At 33.2% G+C, this 20,319-nt stretch overlaps 2 protein-coding genes across 2 annotated transcripts; one reads left to right on the top strand and one right to left on the bottom strand.

Annotated features, from left to right (window-relative positions):
* Positions 1 to 3,838: 3,838 nt before the first annotated feature.
* Positions 3,839 to 9,033, top strand: TRIADDRAFT_21387 (uncharacterized protein; the record flags this gene model as incomplete). The annotated part of the gene is made up of 20 exons (XM_002109427.1): positions 3,839 to 3,916; positions 3,995 to 4,140; positions 4,237 to 4,383; positions 4,480 to 4,564; positions 4,657 to 4,763; positions 4,833 to 4,954; positions 5,032 to 5,147; positions 5,324 to 5,542; positions 5,690 to 5,764; positions 5,845 to 5,880; positions 5,992 to 6,219; positions 6,337 to 6,609; positions 6,736 to 6,922; positions 7,129 to 7,288; positions 7,436 to 7,643; positions 7,730 to 7,840; positions 8,054 to 8,230; positions 8,464 to 8,601; positions 8,708 to 8,747; positions 8,873 to 9,033. Coding segments are annotated over 20 exons (2,814 nt in total), but the record flags the coding sequence as incomplete, so codon positions are not given.
* A 548-nt stretch (positions 9,034 to 9,581) lies between these two features.
* Positions 9,582 to 15,147, bottom strand: TRIADDRAFT_53524 (uncharacterized protein; the record flags this gene model as incomplete). The annotated part of the gene is made up of 11 exons (XM_002109983.1): positions 9,582 to 10,289; positions 10,427 to 10,546; positions 10,653 to 10,776; positions 11,144 to 11,275; positions 11,384 to 11,472; positions 11,588 to 11,647; positions 11,741 to 11,837; positions 12,040 to 12,133; positions 12,908 to 12,959; positions 13,205 to 13,305; positions 14,901 to 15,147. The coding sequence occupies 11 exons, from the start codon at positions 15,145 to 15,147 to the stop codon at positions 9,582 to 9,584; spliced, it is 1,824 nt and encodes a 607-aa protein (XP_002110019.1).
* Positions 15,148 to 20,319: the final 5,172 nt, after the last annotated feature.

Here is a 20,319-nt window from a genome sequence, read left to right on the forward strand (position 1 = left end):
CCATACTAATATTTGCTATGTGCTAGACTGCTAGCTATGTACTTGCTATCCCAAAGTTGGAAACAAAAAATAGTACTGAAATTAAGGTAAAATTGCTATACTTTATAGCATTCTTCAAAAACAGTCAAAGCCTGTAGTAATATTTACTATGATCTGTACTTTGCTATCGCAAAGTTGGAAACAAAAACAAAAAATAGTACTGAAACTAAGGTAAAATTGCAATACTTTATAGGATTCTTCAAGAACAGTCGAAGCCTATAGTAATATTGCTATACTTTATAGCATTCTTCAAAAACAGTCACAGCCTATACTTTGCTATCGCAAAGTTGGAAACAAAAACAAAAAATAGTACTAAAACTAAGGTAAAATTACGATACTTTATAGCATTCTTCAAGAACAGTCGAAGCCTATAGTAATATTGCTATACTTATAGCATTCTTCAAAAACAGTCAAAGCCTATAGTAATATTTACTATGATCTGTACTTTGCTATCCCAAAGTTGGAAACAAAAACAAAAAATAGTACTGAAACTAAGGTAAAATTGCTATATTTTATAGGATTCTTCAAGAACAGTCGAAGCCTATAGTAATATTTGCTATGTTTCCAACTTTGCTATCCCAAAGTTGGAAACAAAAATAAACACATTCTACAGTACAGTACATACTTTACAGTACTGTGCACTGTGCAAGGTACTGTATGTACTGTAGAACAAGAGTGTACTGTACTGTACTGTACTGTACAATAGTACGTCCATGTGCTGATACTATAGTCTAATTCTGGGCTGCTATCATTTCTACAAAGATCGTTTGTACAACTGACACATGGATGGATGGACGATATCCAGGGCAGAACTAACGGTGACATCCAAACTTTATACGGTTGCGCATTTGGTAAACACCAACACGACTGACATACTCAGGCGTTGAGGAGAGAAAGTTCTTCTTGTTTATCAAGTTAGTAGCACCGGGTTGAGTCGATGTTCAGCATGGATTCTGAAACGAAATCGCAATTAGCAAAATTAGAGAACAATCGTACAGGTATGGTTTAGCTAAAAGATAGATCAAGATCGATTCTAATTATGATTATTATACTGTGACACTATAGACGTATACTCTACACTCTACAATCGACATCATCGTCGTCACCAAAAGTCTTGATGCATGTTCTATTACTGTAGAGGAAGTACACCAACTGTGAACATACACATCGTTCGATACAGTACGTTCAAGAAGTAGAGATATGCAATACAGTGTATATGCCTGAGAGAATGCATCTTAATATCCAGTGGATAGATTTATATCATCATCCTATTTTTCTCAACTTGTGCTTCAACATTAAGTCGTAGTCAATTGAATTTATATGCAACAGCTCAAGATGTGAAAATCAACTAAAGTTAAAGTCAATGATTGCTAATACTAAAATTGATGTGATGATGATGAGATACCATTACACTTCTATTCAATGTTAACAAATTATATATTCCAGATCTCCAGCAACCTCAGCCATTAGCGATAGACATGACAGTAATAGAGTATGGAAGTAGCGGTGAAACTGAAATTATCCCAAGAGTTCATGGAGCTTTCGGCCAAACAAACAACTTTCCTACAAGGGTTCAATTGGTAACATACAATTGCAATGACTATATAATACCGGGTAGATTCTTCCGGTAGCTTAACGCCCGTAATTACCATTGATTCAATATGCAACGGAAAATTGAGATTGGATGCATAACAATACAAGTGCGAGAGCACATCCAAAAATTGCCATGATTTTACCCTGAGTTTTGAGCTAGAATGCTATAGAAACAATGTCATACGCTAGAATCCTTATCAAATTTGATGAAAGTTTGCTGTCTGTCCCATTTATTCTTATTTTATACTATATACATTATTACTTACTATCTATTTATCTACCTATATACTCGTATACGCGTATGTAAGGTCTTAAGGGAAAATTAATTTATTATCACAGTTACCGTGCGGTTTACCTCCATCTGAAGACTCTAATCTCAGAAATGAATTAGAAAAACTTCTACTATCACCGCAAGACTTACCTATCTTTGAGTTGGATAAACTGCAGCAGTAAGTATACTACTGTATGAATGGCCCTAACTATCGTGCAGTGAGAACTTTTTGTAACATACGCTTACATATTTCATCATTTAAATTGTAATGTATTAAATAATACAGTTTTACAGCACTAATATGGAATGAACCTACTAATTTTTAAAACTATGGACGTTAAGATGTTACTCTAATAACAAAACTGTGCGTTTCTTTTGCTTAGGTTTTGGCCTCGCAAATCAGATCCTTCATCTCTTTACCATGTTAATTTGAAACCAAATCAAATGACAATAAAAGTTACGCGTGATATGACAACCGGCAGGCTCCAGGAATATGAAGAGGTAACCTGCTTACAATGATGCTGTTAATCACAATTCATTGTATATGCACAGTTCTGCAAATTTGAAATTTTCAGCGTTAAATAAGTTACTTAATGATATACTGTACAATGCAATCGAACCTTTAATTGATTGATTAACGTTGCACACCAAAGGTATCAATAGAAAATGGTGATTTAACTAGTCGAAATTCAACATCATTGAAACGATCGCCTATTCCAGAAAGAGATCGAGGTCCCGTAACTGGACAGTCTACTAATATGCCATTTTGGCCAGGTGAGTTAAACAGTAGGCTGAAATCTGAAGTTGGTGCATTTTTCAGGAAAGTTTACAAATTTACTATTAATAATATCGTATTTATGACCTATAAAGGTGGATTTGATCCAATAACGTCGTTACCTCATGGTGTGCAAGAGCTAGATGAATTAAACTTCGATACTTGTGGTAAGTATAACACTAGGCAGTTGCAAGTTATGAGGTATTATACAACAAAATACTGATGCTATTATACAAGGCTATAATCGAATCTATGATGGTTACTATCATTAATATTAGATCTACTTTCCAATCCTCCCAATTTTGGTCCGGGAATGAAGTTTGATCAGATGAACTCTTCTGGTAAAAGGATATAATATAAAGATTTAAAAAATACGCATATATAACTTACTTATAATACATCGTATGATAATGTTGCGCTGATTACTACTAAATTTATTCTACTATCACACCACTACAACTAAATCACATTTTACAGAGAATCAAGTAGAATTATCCGAATCATCGGAAATAAATATATCAGATATTCTTGCTGCGGATGTTCCATGGATTAAGGACGAAAAATTAAAAGAAAACACAAATGATAACTTAGACAATGAAAATGTATGTGAACATTTAACTCTAATTTTAATGCTTATCAGGTAGCAGATTATGCTAGGCGTTAGTTAATTGCATCTTAGCAAATAGTATTGTTGCAATATACTAATTTACGTACGTACAAATAGCGTTCAAAGCAGACAGCAACAGATGCAGTTTCGAAAAAGAAATCTGCCGGTACGTACAGTATATAGCTACTCAGGTATTCAAAGTGATAAAGCACAAGTAAATATGAAAATCCATTTGTTTGACAATTATTGTATTCAAAATATAATGGCACTTTTTATAACGTTTGCTGAGATACGATGATGCAACTGCAATTCTTCTAAATCCAGTTTGATTCTATCGACTATTAATAGGAGAAGAAGAAATCGACTCACTGGTTAGAACTTCAAACAAGCGAAAACAAAATTATGAGCTATGATATTACTTGTGCTTTAAAAGATTTTATGTATCACTGTAAATATATTTGCAACGGTACAGAACTATCAATTTTTTTCATGGTCATTCCAATTATAGGTGGTTAATTTAAAAGTAGTTAAAGATAAACCTAAAGCTACCAGTGAACGATGGTTTTTCCGCGTCAACATAAATCAGGATGTCGATAAATTTCATTCTATAGTACCAAATATGGCATTTACGGTAGTTACTTGAATTCTGTAATTAAGAAAATTGTATTAGAATGTAAATAGAAATCTAATTCGAGCTTCATTTATTTAGTGGCCGTTTGAATTAGATGCATTCCAGAAGCAGGCTATTATGAAACTAGAAAAGCATGAAAATGTGTTTGTTGCAGCGCACACTTCAGCTGGGAAGACTGTAGTTGCCGAATATGCAATTGCTTTAGCATCGAAGCATGTTACGAAGTACTATTTAACATCGCACAATACGCCTTTGACACTGTTCTGAATGTAAAATCCTTTTATCTTAATGGGCTTAAAAAATTTCTTGAACACTTTTAGGGCCATATATACTTCTCCTATAAAGGCTCTGTCAAATCAGAAGTTTCGCGATTTCAAAATGACGTTTGGTGATGTAGGACTATTGACGGGTGATGTACAAATAAATCCCGAAGCATCTTGTTTAATCATGACAACAGAAATTCTTCGGTTTGTTTCAAAGAATTTGCTTTATTGAAATTACTTTATAATGATTGACATAAAAATCTAATGCTGGCTGTTTATTGTTGTGCAATTACATTGAAGTTCCATGCTATACAATGGTTCAGACACTATTCGCGATATAGAATGGGTTATCTTCGACGAAGTGCATTATATTAACGACGATGAGGTATGCCAACCCCATTACAGTGAATGGTTAGAAAATTAATTTGTTTGTCATGGATAAATGAGATTCTACTTTTCAATTAATAATTTAACTAGAGGGGAGTCGTTTGGGAAGAAGTAGTCATATTGTTGCCTGATCATGTTGGTCTGATATTATTATCTGCAACGGTCTCAAATTCGGATGAGTTAGCAGACTGGGTTGGGTATGTCTATTAAGAATGCTTTAGGTCTTGAATTTTCTATTATTAACTTATTCCTTGTAAATGGTTTAGGAGAACTAAAAGAAAACAAATACATGTTATCAGTACAACTAAACGCCCTGTTCCCCTTGAACATTTTCTATATCGTTCACCAAATCAAAAGACAGATAAAGATTTGATCAAAATCTTTGACAGTAAAGAAATAGTTTTAAATGATAAGTGAGTATGCGGTGGTTAAGTATTATATATTTTCAGTTGAATATTGCTTAAGTATATTATAAACTTATGGGTGTAATCTTCCGTTATCAATCCAATAGCCTGAGAGAAGCTTTTAAACGGCCAACATCTACTAAACCTACACCAAAAGGAGGTAAACCTACGACCAAAGTTAAAGATAAAACGGTAATTAAAAGAAAAAAATAGCATTAAGTAATTGAGTGATTGAATCATCTTGGTAGACGTCCGTTTTAAATTAATTGTGTAAGATATTTTTATTCATGATATCAATAAAATTCCCAGGTTCATGCATATAATGTGCAACGATTTATCTATAAATTCTTTAGGAAGCGCAAATATACCAGTCATTAATTAAAAATTTAATAAAAAAAGATCCTCCTATGGTTCCAGCCGTTGTTTTTGTGTTCTCGAGGAAGAAATGTGACAATTTGGCCGGTAGCTTATCAACTGCTAATCTTACTACTAAAGATGAAAAATCAAAAATAAAACGTTTCATCAAGAAGTCAATTTCAATACTAAGCGATAAAGACCAGAAACTTCCTCAGGTTTGAATCATCTACTTTTCTGTCCATGTGCATTCATATGATAATTTTATCGAGCAGTTTTCGTTCATGATTTCGTATATCTATCCACAAACTTTTAATAATTTGTAAAGGTTGACGCGGATTCTGTTATTAAATTTTTTCCGTTAGGTAGTTTGGCTCTGTGAGATGCTCCAGCTAGGAGTAGCTGTACACCATAGTGGAATTCTCCCTGTGTTAAAGGAGGTTGATAGCGTTTTTCTTTTGATAATGTAAACTTTAACAGAGCGGTTATTGCAATGACTTGACAACATTTTTCTTAAAAGATAGTAGAAATGGTATATCAGGAAGGCCTCGTAAAGGTTATTGTTTGACTAAAATAATTATATATATACCTACTTAAAAATCTATAGTTCTCAAATTCAATACTGCAATGATTAAGTTACTGAATGTTTTTTACTATCATATCCTAGTGCCTATTTGCGACGGAAACTTTTGCTATGGGGGTCAATATGCCCGCTAAGTGCGTTATATTTGACACAATATCTAAGCATGACGGCAATAGTCGTCGACGCCTGCATCCTGGTGAATATATTCAAATGGCAGGAAGAGCAGGCCGAAGAGGCAAAGATAAAACCGGAACAGTTATCATGTTATTAAAGGAAGAAATAAATGAGATTGACCTTCGGCAAATGATAACTGTTAGTGTTACATCCATAAGGAATAAACTGTATTGCTGATAAATTGTGTATCTATATCAACACTTAATAGTGACAATGAGCGTGCATTAATTAATAATCTCATTTAAAACAACGTAGGGAAAACCGCAAAAATTGCAGTCTAAATTTAGATTAACTTATGGTATGGCACTAAAAGTATTACGAGTAGAGAATCTAGAAGTAGAGGATTTAATGTGGCGTAGTTTTGCGGAATTGCACAAACAAGTCAGAAAATCGACACTAGAAAAACAGTTGTTGCCGTTACAAACTAAATCAAGATCGGAAAACTTTAGCTGTCCTAATTGTATTAGCAGTATCGATTTATATTGCGAAGTGTTACATGACTATTATCATGCTAATGAATGCTTACAAGTGAGTTTATAACCATATTTTTAATTGTTGATACTGTATTAAAATGTAGATTTCGGTCAGTAAATTAAATCTTATTTTAGAATCAATGTTAAGATTTTTTTTCTTGGACAATTAATTATTTTCAAGAAAATCTTATTAACTGAAGCACAATCGAAGATTAAAGGAAGATTCGTTGTAATAAATAATGATAATCACCACAACGCGTTGGGCATTGTTTTAGATACTAAAGTGGACTCGAAACGAAGATCTTTTTACAAGACATTCATTCTAATCAATGAATCTGAAGAAAAATCAACTCTACTGAAACCGAAAGGTTGCTAAGTTGTCATACTACACGACAGATATTGTATAAACATTTTCAAGTTTTAAGTTACTTTCACAAGATTATTTTGGTAACTAATTACCGAAGTAAATCTGCATTGCTTACTTCAGAAGGGTCCATTGCCGTTGACTCTAGGCCTGTTGCTGGTACAACAATAATGTTAAGGGTGTTTTGAAACTCTATGTTTTATTGTATAGGGAGTAGACCTTACTCTAACCAATTATTCATACCATACGGCACGTGTCAATATAAAGTTGAAGATATTGGCGAATCTGATATCGCTGCGATATCTAAAAATTCCTCTAAAGTTAAAGTTGATAAAATTATGGTTGAACTTACTGGGTCGAACTTCAAGAAGTATATCTAATTTTACAGCTTTGACAATTTTATTAAATATTTTCATATGTACGATTAGTATCATTTTTAGATAAGATAGGATAATACGCTATAAAATTACATGCATTTGTCTGGTTACGTTATAATTTTTTCTAATTGTCACAGAAGCATTGACAGCGAAGAGCACATTAGTGCAGCAATGCTGGAATTAAAAAGAGTATCCGAAAATAATTCAGACGGATTGCAAACTGTACTCTCGTTTAGTGATATCAAAAGATTTGATGCTGAATTTAGAGATATTAAAGCAGTCTATGACGATGCTATAGCTAGAATGAAGTCTTCGAAATGTGTGAAATGCCCTCATTTTGCCGAACATGTAAATTCTCAATTAACTTTTTGCGTGCACTTATTGCGTATGGTATAAATGATTTCACTATTACTAATAATGCTTTTGTGATATAGCTTGTCCAGGCTCGAGACCGATTTGTAAGTCGTCAAAGACTCGAAAGGGTAAAATTCGAGTTATCAAAAGAAAATTTAGTATTGCAAGCCGATTATAAAAATCGTAGAGAGGTAAAGATGATAACCGACATTTGCCTAATACAACTTTAATTGGATTGTTCATAGTTGATAAATAACGATAAAGTTATCCAAGTTACAGTTTACAATATTGGCCTTAAGTGAATATCGTACTGCTATTGTTAATTACTTCAAAATAGCGAAACTGATTGCAATTTTGAAACCAACCTTAACCGAGGTATTTCTTTAATTGGCTTTTTGCTAAAGCTGTTACAATGCTTAGGGTACATTGATGAAAGGGGTGTTGTGCAATTAAAAGGACGAGTGGCTTGTGAAATTAATAATTGTGAATTGCTTATTACGGAGTTAGTTTTCGATAATATCTTAAATCCTATGGCACCAGAAGAGATTGCAGCTTTGCTGTCATGTATTGTATTTCAACAGGTATACTATTAAATCGGATGTAGAACTTAAATAACGTATTCTGTATTACCTGATAATGCTAAATTTTGATATTTTATTGTGATATTTTTAACGCAGAAAAATTATAGCCCACCGGAGTTAACGAAAGGATTACTTAATGTACTGAAACTTCAATGCGAATTTTTATTTTTTGACATATATTTTTATTAGTACCTACTTACGTATTACTACCTACTCATATGGCGTTACTTTAGGGAGTGGAAGTCATTAGAGGAAAAGCAAAAGAATTGGATAAACTCGAAGCCGAATATAACATAGATATTTATGAAAAGTATGAAGACATGATTAATTTCGGTCTTGTAGAAGTAGTGCATGACTGGGCTAAAGGAGAGGTAAATATTGACCAGCACACGTCTAGATAGGTTTTATTCACGTATTTCAAATATGGTTGTAATGGTTAGTGAATAATTGATGATCTGGACTGTTCTATTATTTCAGCCATTCGCGAAAATCATGACCTTAACGGATGTATCAGAAGGTAACAATTGCAAAGAATTTGAAAATGTGGATAGAACTACATAAATTTATATAGATGTTGTCTTAAAGTGTGCCGTTTTATTTCTTTACTGCTACTTCAATTGAGAATAATTTACGGCTTCTTAGGTGTCATAGTGCGATGTATACAACGCTTAGACTCAGCATGTATGGAGGTAAAAACAGCTGCAAGAATTATTGGCGATCCTGTTTTATTCGATAAAATGATTGAAGCTTCAAGAATGATTAAACGGGATATTTGTTTTACAGCTAGTTTATACATCAAATAATCTATTAATTATTGGGTTATGTGGCATGTAAAATAGATATCGATAAGAATATGTATATATACGTGTATTGTTGATACATCACTAGTTTTCAGTTACAACTGATTGAACATGTAACGCATTTTTTGAAATTGTACAGTCAAAGAAGTGTATACATATATATCAATTTGGAAAATGTATTACGTAATTTCTATTAAGTCGATAACAATATGCTGATACAGACTTTAGTTAATATTACAAATAACGGATAACGAATTAATCATTTGGTGGAAGAATGTGAAAACATAATCTTGAAGAAATGAAGGTTGGTAATATGGCATACGAACGTAAATGTTCTCATTAAGGCCTTTTAAGATAATTACTTGCAATAATATTGTATCTTTGTGATGTAGATCACTGTTAAACAGTAATGTTCCTGTATGTATATAAATGTACACATTATATATATATCTATATTATGTATCCTTATCATAAAATTGTAATGTTTTGATTAAATTGACTGATTGTATCATTATCAGCAGCAGTTACATATCCATAGAACTAAGGTCAAGTTAGTATGTAATTTTACGTTTACATAACTTTCTATATTTCCCACGTGTACAGAAATACCAGTACATGTAGAAAATGATAACGCCTGCGGTAAGATACATGATGATGCAAAATGATATATCCACTGTATTCATTAAACTAACATCCCAGCCCATTTGGATAACACCACTTCCACTTGGTGCTCGAACGTAATTTACATGTAGCGGTAATTCCGCACCATTTTCGTTGTATTCAATATCGGAGTAAAATTTTTGCAAAAATTTCAAAACATTATCTTTATTCCATTTGATGGTACTGTCGTTGTAAGACTGTGATGGCAATCGGCATGTAGGACATAAATATAAAGGTGGAAACTGAACTTTAGGAAATTCAGGATCGGTACTTTTGTCGTCCTTTAATCTTGAATTGGCTTTATTATGAGCTCTCCATAGCCACAATACAGCATCGTCATTGCTTTTAACTGTTGAACTGATTGTGGCAGCTTCTTTCAAAAAGTGATAACGACATTTCTGACAGCTAAAAAAGTATTGTACAAAATTGCGGACACCATATAGTATTTTCCGGCGATCCATTGCCATCCCGAAATTGCTTTGGCAATTCTGCGTCATTAAGGTATGAAATAAGGTCCATAAGCCGCATGGATAGCCACGCAAGTGCGAATGACTACCCATACATTTAGACCAAACTATTTTCTTTGGTAAACTAGCATTCTTAAAGCGCAAATAATCGTAGCATTACATATATGTGTATGTACAGAAACATTAAACAGTAATACTGATATTTTTTCCTCTACATCGTAGTAAATTGTAATATACAGTACCACAATCATTAAACAGTTTGATCTTACCATACTGTCAATAAAAGTTGTAATTTGTTCAGTAGAAATTTGATTAAGGTATTCTCTTTTATTCATCCATTTGTAAAGCAGCTGAAGAAATTTCATTCGTCGTGGAGAACCAGGATAACACTATAATATCAATATTGGCAAAAATAAAATTTAACTGATGAACGATCTCTATAAAATCTATAAAATAGATATAAATTTTCAGACTGATAAACAGGTATTAAGCTACCTTAGATAGTATCATGACAAAGTTTCTTAACGCTAACGTTTCATTTTTATTCAGTGTCGATTTTAAACACAGCTCTCGTCGAAATGCAAAAGTTATAGCTGAGTCTAAATCAATGATATTGACCCTATAAGTGGAAATCATAGAAAAAACATCATTACTCCCTATCTTTATTAGAGTGGTTGCTATGAATTTTTTTGTGCTATTATCGCTATCTTTTACAACTACGGTATGAGTATGTAGTAGTTTCATAGTTACTTTTTAAATTGTCGATGATGTACAGAAATACCCTACGTAAATTTATGATCTTGTACACACTAATAGCAAGAAAGAGGCTATGCATACATGAATATATGTAATAGCCTACTTAGGTCTCGCTTTGGCAAAGCTATTATATAACTAATCCAGGATCGCTGAACTTTTAGGGTGAAAGTGGAGGTATATTAAAAAAGTGCAATAAGGTCACTCTTTAGATAACATTAAGTATTTCATACTTGGCGGCAACGGATGGCAAATGATGATTGTGTAGGTCTGTTTTCTTCTGATTCGTAGAATTAAGTTTAAATGACGATATAAGACCCATATTTTTAAATGATTTTACGTATAATTTTCGAGATGAGTTCGACCTAGAACGTGTATACACAGAATTAGCTTATCATCATAATGATAATATAATCACTTGAACAGCTTTAGATAAATGCTTTTGATGTATGATGCCTTATAATTACTCTTACTTTACAGCAATCTTGACAATCTTGCTATTACGATGCAAGAAATAGACAGATGGATAGCTAGTGACATGAAATTTCGCGCTTAACAATTTCTGCAAGGAATATAAAATACAATAAGCAATTAAGTAATTATGACGATGAATAAACTTACGTATGTCGATTAGAACCTAGAGTATTATTTTTATAAACGACTACAAATTGAATTACTTTATTTCGATCTACTCGAAAAACGATCATTTCTTTATTGCTTGTTAAGTCTAGAGCCAGCTAGAGGTAAAAAAAAACACGTGCTTTAGTAACAAACTTATTGAGTATATTGTGGCAATTGGTTCTGCAGTGTAAAGTAACGATGTTAACAACCTCACGGCCTAAGTAAGAATGAGAATCTTCAAATATAACAATGGCAGCATGATGGATAGGTAACATATTGGATAAAAGAGCACGAAAATGCTCAAATCTGTTCATCAAAATGAGAAGATACATGAAGATAAATAAAGACTCATACACTATATATAAATACTTGATTATTACTCTATCTTAGAAATATCAACCATCATAAGTTTCATGGCATAAAACTATAGAATAAATCATAAATGGTATTTTATGATTTACACTATGGCAATAAAATGTAAATAAAGTATTCATTTAATTTCTATTACTTGACAAAATGTAACCAGGGCAAATTACGGTTCCAATGCTGTTTAATGATATGGTCCACCATTGCTGTCCTCATGTCTTGAATGTTTTTTTCTCCTAATAGATTCATATCGAGAGTTTAGAAATATACAACACACTTGATTATTGCGATGCTAAAGTACTGTCATGATGAAGTGGGTAATCAACATCGGGTTAAATAAAAACATTCATAGTATAATTTTCTGTCGAAGTGTTTTATGGGTTAATAGTGAGGTGAGAATACAAAAAATATTGAGAAAAGCAATACGGCCTACGGTAGTAAGGATTAGCTGCAATGAGGCTATCGCTAAGGAAATACAGTCATGCTTTTCGATCTTCTACTTAGTATTTACTTGCTGGACATGTAAGTTTATGCTATGTACAACTGCATTCTTTACGGTACGTACATTTTTAGATGGACCAGCATTTTATTTTAAAATATAAAGTCCATACTCCTTCAATATTGATGCGTTAATATACATATAAATGATTATGTATAATAATCAACTTTACTTCGAAAGACTGGGGATATAATGAGAAAGCAATTTTACACGGGATGCAGAGAACTCTTTTTCATTCATAAATAAATATTATTATTGCAAAATAATCAGGAATTATGGGTATGCAAGTAATAAGTACTCAATGTTGGAAAAGGTAAAGTCAGGTCTGCAAATAGTTGACATACAAACTAAAGTACAGTCGACCGCATTCCAACAAAGGATTAGAGATCAAAAGAACAGCATATATTTATGTCGTCACAAATAACCATGACATTCTGTATATGGAAACATCTATAAAGACACGAAAGCTAATCATAAACTACACAAATGAATATTAAATTTAATTCGTTACCGTCATAAACAATTGCGGTTTTGGACAAATCGGAGGACATGAGATTGACCAGCTATAACAGTAAATGATAAGAAATATACGTATTCTAAAAGTTAATGATTTTTTCATATGTACTACAAAAGCAAAGTACTCTACAAATCATATAAGTATCTCAAAGTAGAGGATATATTGGTTTTTGAATTTATAATTAATTAATTTATACGAACAATGATAAGATACAGAAGTCTACCGGATGGAAAAGCAAATTAAAATAACTGAATCCCGTTGAAACTGCGATATTAATTAATTATATCTGACCTTAAACGTTGGAAAAGCATCAACATGATGACGACGACAAACAGGAACATTTCTAACATCGGAACAATCGACAGCTGCTAGAGCAATAACTGATTTCCAACCTTGACAATAAGATATTAAAAGAGATCAAATGTTAGAAAAATTTTGAGGCCGTAATTTGGCAGTTATTTACACAGTCATTGCCGTCCATTGTATGTCGATTACTATAACTCAGTCACTAGCTACTGCAGAAATGAAATTTCCCAATGCTGTATCAATGAAGCATTTGAAATTATATAGGGTATATCGAGTTTAAGGATAAAGAATAGCCTAGGTGATTGATTATAGATGGAGGAATAATTGCATAATATACAATGTATATTCTACCACGCTACTGTACTCTATTGTTTATTAAACCTCATCCTAATACTACTGTACTATTAAAGGGATTGCATTCATCATCAACATGTTACAATTTCAAATTAACCACATTGTATACTGTATGTATGAAAATTTAAAGTCCGGTGATTTGAAAGGTATAATCACGATTATAAGGAATCGAACAGTCCTAGGATATAGTTTTGAAGATTACAACAATAATTTGCAGGTTTACGCGTACCATCGCTAACGTATCGAGAAAGTGCTAAAAATTTACTTCCGATACTATCTCAGACTCAGATTACGAGTATGTAAAATTCTTTGAATTAATTATCGATTCGATGCAAAGCCGATGTAAGGTATCGTCCATTGCTGACTAGAAGATTAGAAAGATTTTACAATCTTGTGTCTGTTATCGTATCTACTAAAATTTAGTGGCAATTACTCAGAAATTTTCAATTGTTGTAACCTTTATGTTACTCGATTACGCATTCGGTATCGGTTGTTTAATATGTTCGTACAGCTGCTGTACTGCAGGCAGAAAGTCAAACTGTGGCTTCCTTGATTACAGTATATACTTATATTAATTATTGGTGTCTGCGTTTCGATGTTGTTCACGATAAGCAGTAGAGTCAATATCATAACTTTCCCACTACTATAAATGTTATTACTTCCATCGTTTGATAAAAGTGAGACTACATCTTTCGTATTCGATTATCAAAATTTAAAAAATTAAGCAATCAACATTAAAAAATAAGGAATTGAATCGATTTTGTACCACCGCCATTACATCTCGTGTCGTTTATAATGACACGTATGAAATTGTTAAGTGTTGTCAAGGATAAGAATAGAAAGGTAGAGTATTTCAAAACATATTCATCAACAGTCCAATATAATACCGCTGGTGTTAGAAATAGAAATTAAAATGTAGTTTGCTCGGTTTGATATCAAAACGTATGCGTATAAGAACAGAGTCGATATGTCGATACCAATGCATTGAATGATAGGAATTAATCCAATACTGTACTAGCAGAGATATTACTACATGGACCGTGACACTACCATTGAATCTGATTAATTTTTCCTACAGTACAGTATATATCATTGCGTTAAGACGAGAATTTCAAGTTCTCTTTTGTTGGATGAATGTTGGATTAAACAGTATATTTACTGAATTCTCATCCTCTCCTATAATTTCACATTGCTAAAAATATGGATAGATAGAAATTTGTGGAAAAGAATTGGCTGGGCTTGATTTCTTACTACCGGTACCCGTTGTACAGTACTGTAGAGTGTCACGTATTGTTTCTATCATCAACAAACATCATTCCTATCCTACCTGCAACATCTTCACCTAAACGAATATAAGTTGGTGCAAAACTTTGGCAATGGCCACACCAAGAAGAATAAAATTGTACCAGCCAGCATCGATTACTTCTGACCAAGTAGCGATCGAGTGTATCATTGTTTAACGACTGAATATTAGTAATGCCTTCATATAATTCAGCTTTACAATTTAGCCCTAACCAAGGCAAAACAAGGATGAGAATGGTGGCGAAAAAATACAAATAACGATAGCTAGCCATTCAGGAATGTATCTAAGGCTTTTCCTTCATTACTGGGTATTTAAACCACAATTAATCAATGACCCCGCCACCAATGGCAATGTTACTGTTGGCAGAGAAAGAAATGAGCAACCAAGACGAGAAAAGACGAAGGTCAATTGACCAAGTTGTAATGGCAGATTTTCTCTCCTTTTGATAACCCTTTCAATTAAGACAGCCAATCTCTACCAATAATCTGTGTCGTTAAGTCTTACCCTCAAAGAAAATATACAGTAAAATAGGCAATAATGTCTTGGAGGAGAATTGACTAAGTCAATCAACAAGGTAAGAGGCAAAAAAAAGTAAACTCAATTCTTATGGATTAGGAAGCCAGATTTTAATTATCCTCTCTGCTGGCTGTGAAGAGAAGAGTGAGTGAGAATTGAAGTACTGGAGCATAGAGATGAAACGAAAGTCTTGATATACAGTACTGTACCGTCACGTTTACTTGTCTGCCTGTACTGTAGATTATACTCTACGGGTGTTTTGGCTACAGTCGTTCATACGGTAGGCAGTTGAAGTGAGACCTAAGTACAGTACTGTACCTATACAGTAACAGTACTGTTACAGTACAGTATAAGTTCAAATTATCCTATAGTAATCCTGGTATTAGATCGTCAGAACGGATGGCAGCCAGGACGACTTGAGTCTGACTGTCTCAGAGTGACACTAGCACTGAGTAGCACAGTGACAGGTTGAGACGAAGAATTGCTTTTGCGCGGACGCAGTACAGGGAGTACAGTACAGCACACCACCAATTTTTGCTAGCAGTACAGTACAGTGTACTCTACAGTACACTCAGCGAAATCCATATGAAGTCCCGTTCACGTGAAGTTTGCAACACTTCACCTTCAAGTGAAGTGAAGTTTGCAACACTTCACCTTCACGTGAAGTGAAGTTTCAAATTCCAACTTCACACGTTCCCTAGTTGAGACTAGTTGAGACAGTCAGACCTCCAATATCGATCTCTCCATTTTTCTCTCTCTCGAAAGCTGTTCAAATCTTCATTTTTTCAAAGTATCTCCCAAATGGGGATCTTGAATGATTGTATTCAGCTCCAGTGTTTCCTAATATTACAGTACTGTACAATCATCATACTCAATAGCGTTGCGTAAGAATTTTTCCATTTCACTGTACATTGAACCAGTACTCCATACAATCCTATTCACTACTACAAGATACTACAATTAGTATCGCTTCGACATCGTACGAGTGACGCTAACCGCGAGACTGTTCTAGATATTAGTACCGTACCGTATCGAAGGAGACAAAAGAAGAAGACTGACGTTTTAATCATGCTGATAACGGACGTATCCGACAATGTTCTATACTTTGTATAGGTATTGACATAGTGAGTCAGTAGTATAACTATAAAATCCTCCCGTTTTCAAGACCATAGTACTACTGGCATGGTACTGTACGGTCTGTACCATCGTATCGACTTCTGGACTGGAGTACTGTGTTGAAAGAGCAAGTGAGTTCACAGTCGTCACCATAGAGATACGTAGTACCTGTCTAACCACCGCTGTAGCCCGATCGCAGTAGCAAATAATCATTAGTTAAATTATGGCAAAACATTGCCTAACGAACAAGGATGAAACTGACCGTTGTAGAATATATAATTATTATAGCAACTACATCAAGAAGAGAGTGATAAAGCCGATTTCTATACAGTATACAAAATCATAGGGATAATGCGGATATCGTCTAAGGAATCAAATACAAACTTGACTGGATATACGAAACCCTCTGGAGGCCTACATAATACCAAATTGGCCCCCTAATTCCTATATTTAATACCTGATATCTCCAAAAATGTATGGACCTTCATCGTAGAATGGATTAGCAAATTTCCCGTATCAAAATAATTACGGTAGCTTCTCCCTGAGGAATAATTATGATAGATAATAAGTTGTCATTGACATACAAGAGGCCTACAAGTTAGTTTTTACAGTAAGTGATGAATTAGAATGGAGTTGATTCGCCCCCTACGATATACAGTACTACTGTATATCACTGCTTTGCCAAAGTTTTATTTGCAGGCTACAGCCTGGCTTCTATGGTACTGGATAAGCATTAAGAGCTCACTTAACAGGCGAAACATAGCTAAACTATCGAGGGAATAATGCCAACGGCTAAGGACCACATTAAATCATATCCAATTGAATCTTGAACGTAGTAGCAGTCAGGCACCCATTCGCGATTTACCAACTATATACTGTACAGGCAAATACATCAATGGATAGAGACCTAATACTGAATACTAATTGAGTGGAAGTACTCCACATGCAATATGCATGAATTAAACACGTTGCTAACGTAAAGAATCAGTAACTGCTTTGAATGCTATTACTGGAATATAAACCCCCAAATACACTAAACGTTCTCCAGATAGGAAGTTTCCTAGAATTATCTTAATTCAATGTCGAACTGTATCAAGCTACATTAAATAAATAAATTAACACAAAGAATAATATAATGATGTAATATATATCTCCTATCTACAAGTACTACATGTGGAGATTCATTTTATTGTTATAGCACAATATTACATTATATTCTATACGATTGTGTCACAATATTGCTGTTGGCAATAAGTGTATACAAGTAGGAGGCATATCATTTACTGTAAACATAAAAGCGCAAAGCACTAATTAATTGATTGTCGTGTTTTACTATATTTTCTACACTTTGATTTGCTAAATGCAATCAGAGAAACAGTTTAATCTCAATTACAATAGTATAACATAGATATGATAACATACATAATAAAATATGAATAGATTACCCAATTTATACATACAATCATCACGTACTCAGCTTAATAACTGAATAAACTGCCGGTAGCAGATCTTTATGCTGCATCATCACGTTGGAGGATATTGATAATCAAAAAATACCACTAGATTTACAAGCACTGTTAATCCTTAACATGTACGGATATAACTATCACTATCGTATATATCCTGTACAGTATACGAGTATACGCGTATTCAAATTTGGATCATTATTGATGTCGACGTAATCATCATCAGCGACTCCAGTAGATCTAGCTACAACGTGCGGCACAGTAATCTTTCTATGCAGATAATTACTGATATCTTAATGCAATAAAATTCACTTTATAATTATACTATATATTACTACTACTCATCATGCTCACTCACACAATCATCCCTTATACAGTAGAATTTGATGAACTGCGTAAATCATCTATATGAATGGTTATATCATCGTTTACAGAACTCATGTAATTATGCATGTGTATACTTATAGAAAAACACTATTGACATAAAAGCGACAGATTAGCATGGTTATAGATTTAATCATCTCCTACAATGTAGAATTTAATAAGCTATATATATCTGTATAATCGTATTACTACTTAAAGTATACGTATACACGCTATATCATATATCAGCAAAAAAGTTTATTATATTTAAGGATGCAGTCATTTATTGCCCCTGCACAGGATGATTGGAAGAGAACCGGCATCACTATGCATGCCTGTATCATGAGGTAAAATAGCAACCATATGTCATTAAAGCATATATATATCCTAACCCGTATATATACAAAGTATTATACATGTTATATCGTCTATCAAAAGAGGATCATTGCTTTTTATGGATGTAATCATATCCATCGCCTAAACGGCATGATTAAACGATTTACGAAACGTATCTTTTCATAATTTCTCAAGACATTTCTTACAAATCATACATCGCAAAGTAGACCAATAGTAGATTAACAATGATTTTAGGATACATCTTTTCTTGTGTAATATAAATTTGATTTTGTACAGTATTCATCCAATTTATTGGCACTATGGCCAATAGCGTAAATTAATATAAGCCCTATATTCTATTCTCATTTGCAACTAATCATTGCATTTATTCAATGTAATTATATCCTTAACATCATAATTTGGTGAATAATTGCATCAAGTTAATATATAAATATATAGTTACATCATTATCTACAATATAACATACTGTTTGTTCAAGTTTATAGATCATCCTATTGACAAATTTTAGCATGTCTGGTGAGAATATAAATACAGTACCCAAACTCCTTGTGACCATTTAATGACCTGGATCGGCAATAAATTTGTCCTATTCATGTATCATCACTTCTACAACAAACTAAATCATCTACGCACTTGATATTATAGATTATATTACTCATATAAGTGAGATTAATTGCAAGATAGGATAATTTGATTGCCTAATCTCGTCGAAAATTTAATGGTATCATTAAAGACATCACGGTCTGAGAAATTTATATGTACGCTAGATAATCCAGATTGGTGGCAGCAGATTATCCAATTTTACGCTTTTGCCAACTCTGTACCGATACAATTACAGTTTAAAAAGTACAGTATATAAGCACCGATATATAAATGATCATGCTAATCGATATCGTCGCTTCTCCTACAGACTAATTTGACAAATAAACCTCGTTAAGCATTCTATAGTGCTGATGTAAATATCCATATTAACATGGATCCACACCCTATATTATATACTAACAATAGATCAGCCTGTCTAATTACCTATGGATAGAAATACCCTTTATACAGTAGAAAAGAATAAGCAAATTAACGTGATAGACCATTCAATGGCATCGATACAAATGTCTGTATGCTGATGGAAACCAATGCTAAATCCTAGTCAAACCTATTATCATCAATAGTACATCTTCTATTTTAGTAGATAGTATCATCGTCTGTTGTCCTACCATTTGATATACTCATAGGATCAACCTAATTAAATTCAAATAGAAATATCGACGACTACTGACCCATCGCTTTTCAATCATTTAGTTAGTGGCGGATAGCAGATTACTAAAACTTATCCACTAATTAATACATCGAATTGCTATCCACGCATAACCTAGTTTAGGTGTGCTATATGATATTAATTTCTATAGTTTTTGGATAACGTTGTTCTACTTGGTAAGACTTTAACCATCATGGCAAACGGCAAGAAAAAAAAAAATCAAGCTACTAAAAAACTACCAACTATCCATAATATTTTCCAGGTAAACGATAACTACTTGTAAATAAAGCTAGGGCTTAAAGCTAAAATATTAACATTACAGATTTTTCTTTCTCCAACGATGGAAAGAGTGCATAATAACTATCGATAATTT

This window comes from Trichoplax adhaerens, genomic scaffold, assembly GCF_000150275.1.
Source record: "Trichoplax adhaerens TRIADscaffold_2 genomic scaffold, whole genome shotgun sequence".
Classification (NCBI taxonomy): Eukaryota; Metazoa; Placozoa; class Uniplacotomia; order Trichoplacea; family Trichoplacidae; genus Trichoplax; species Trichoplax adhaerens.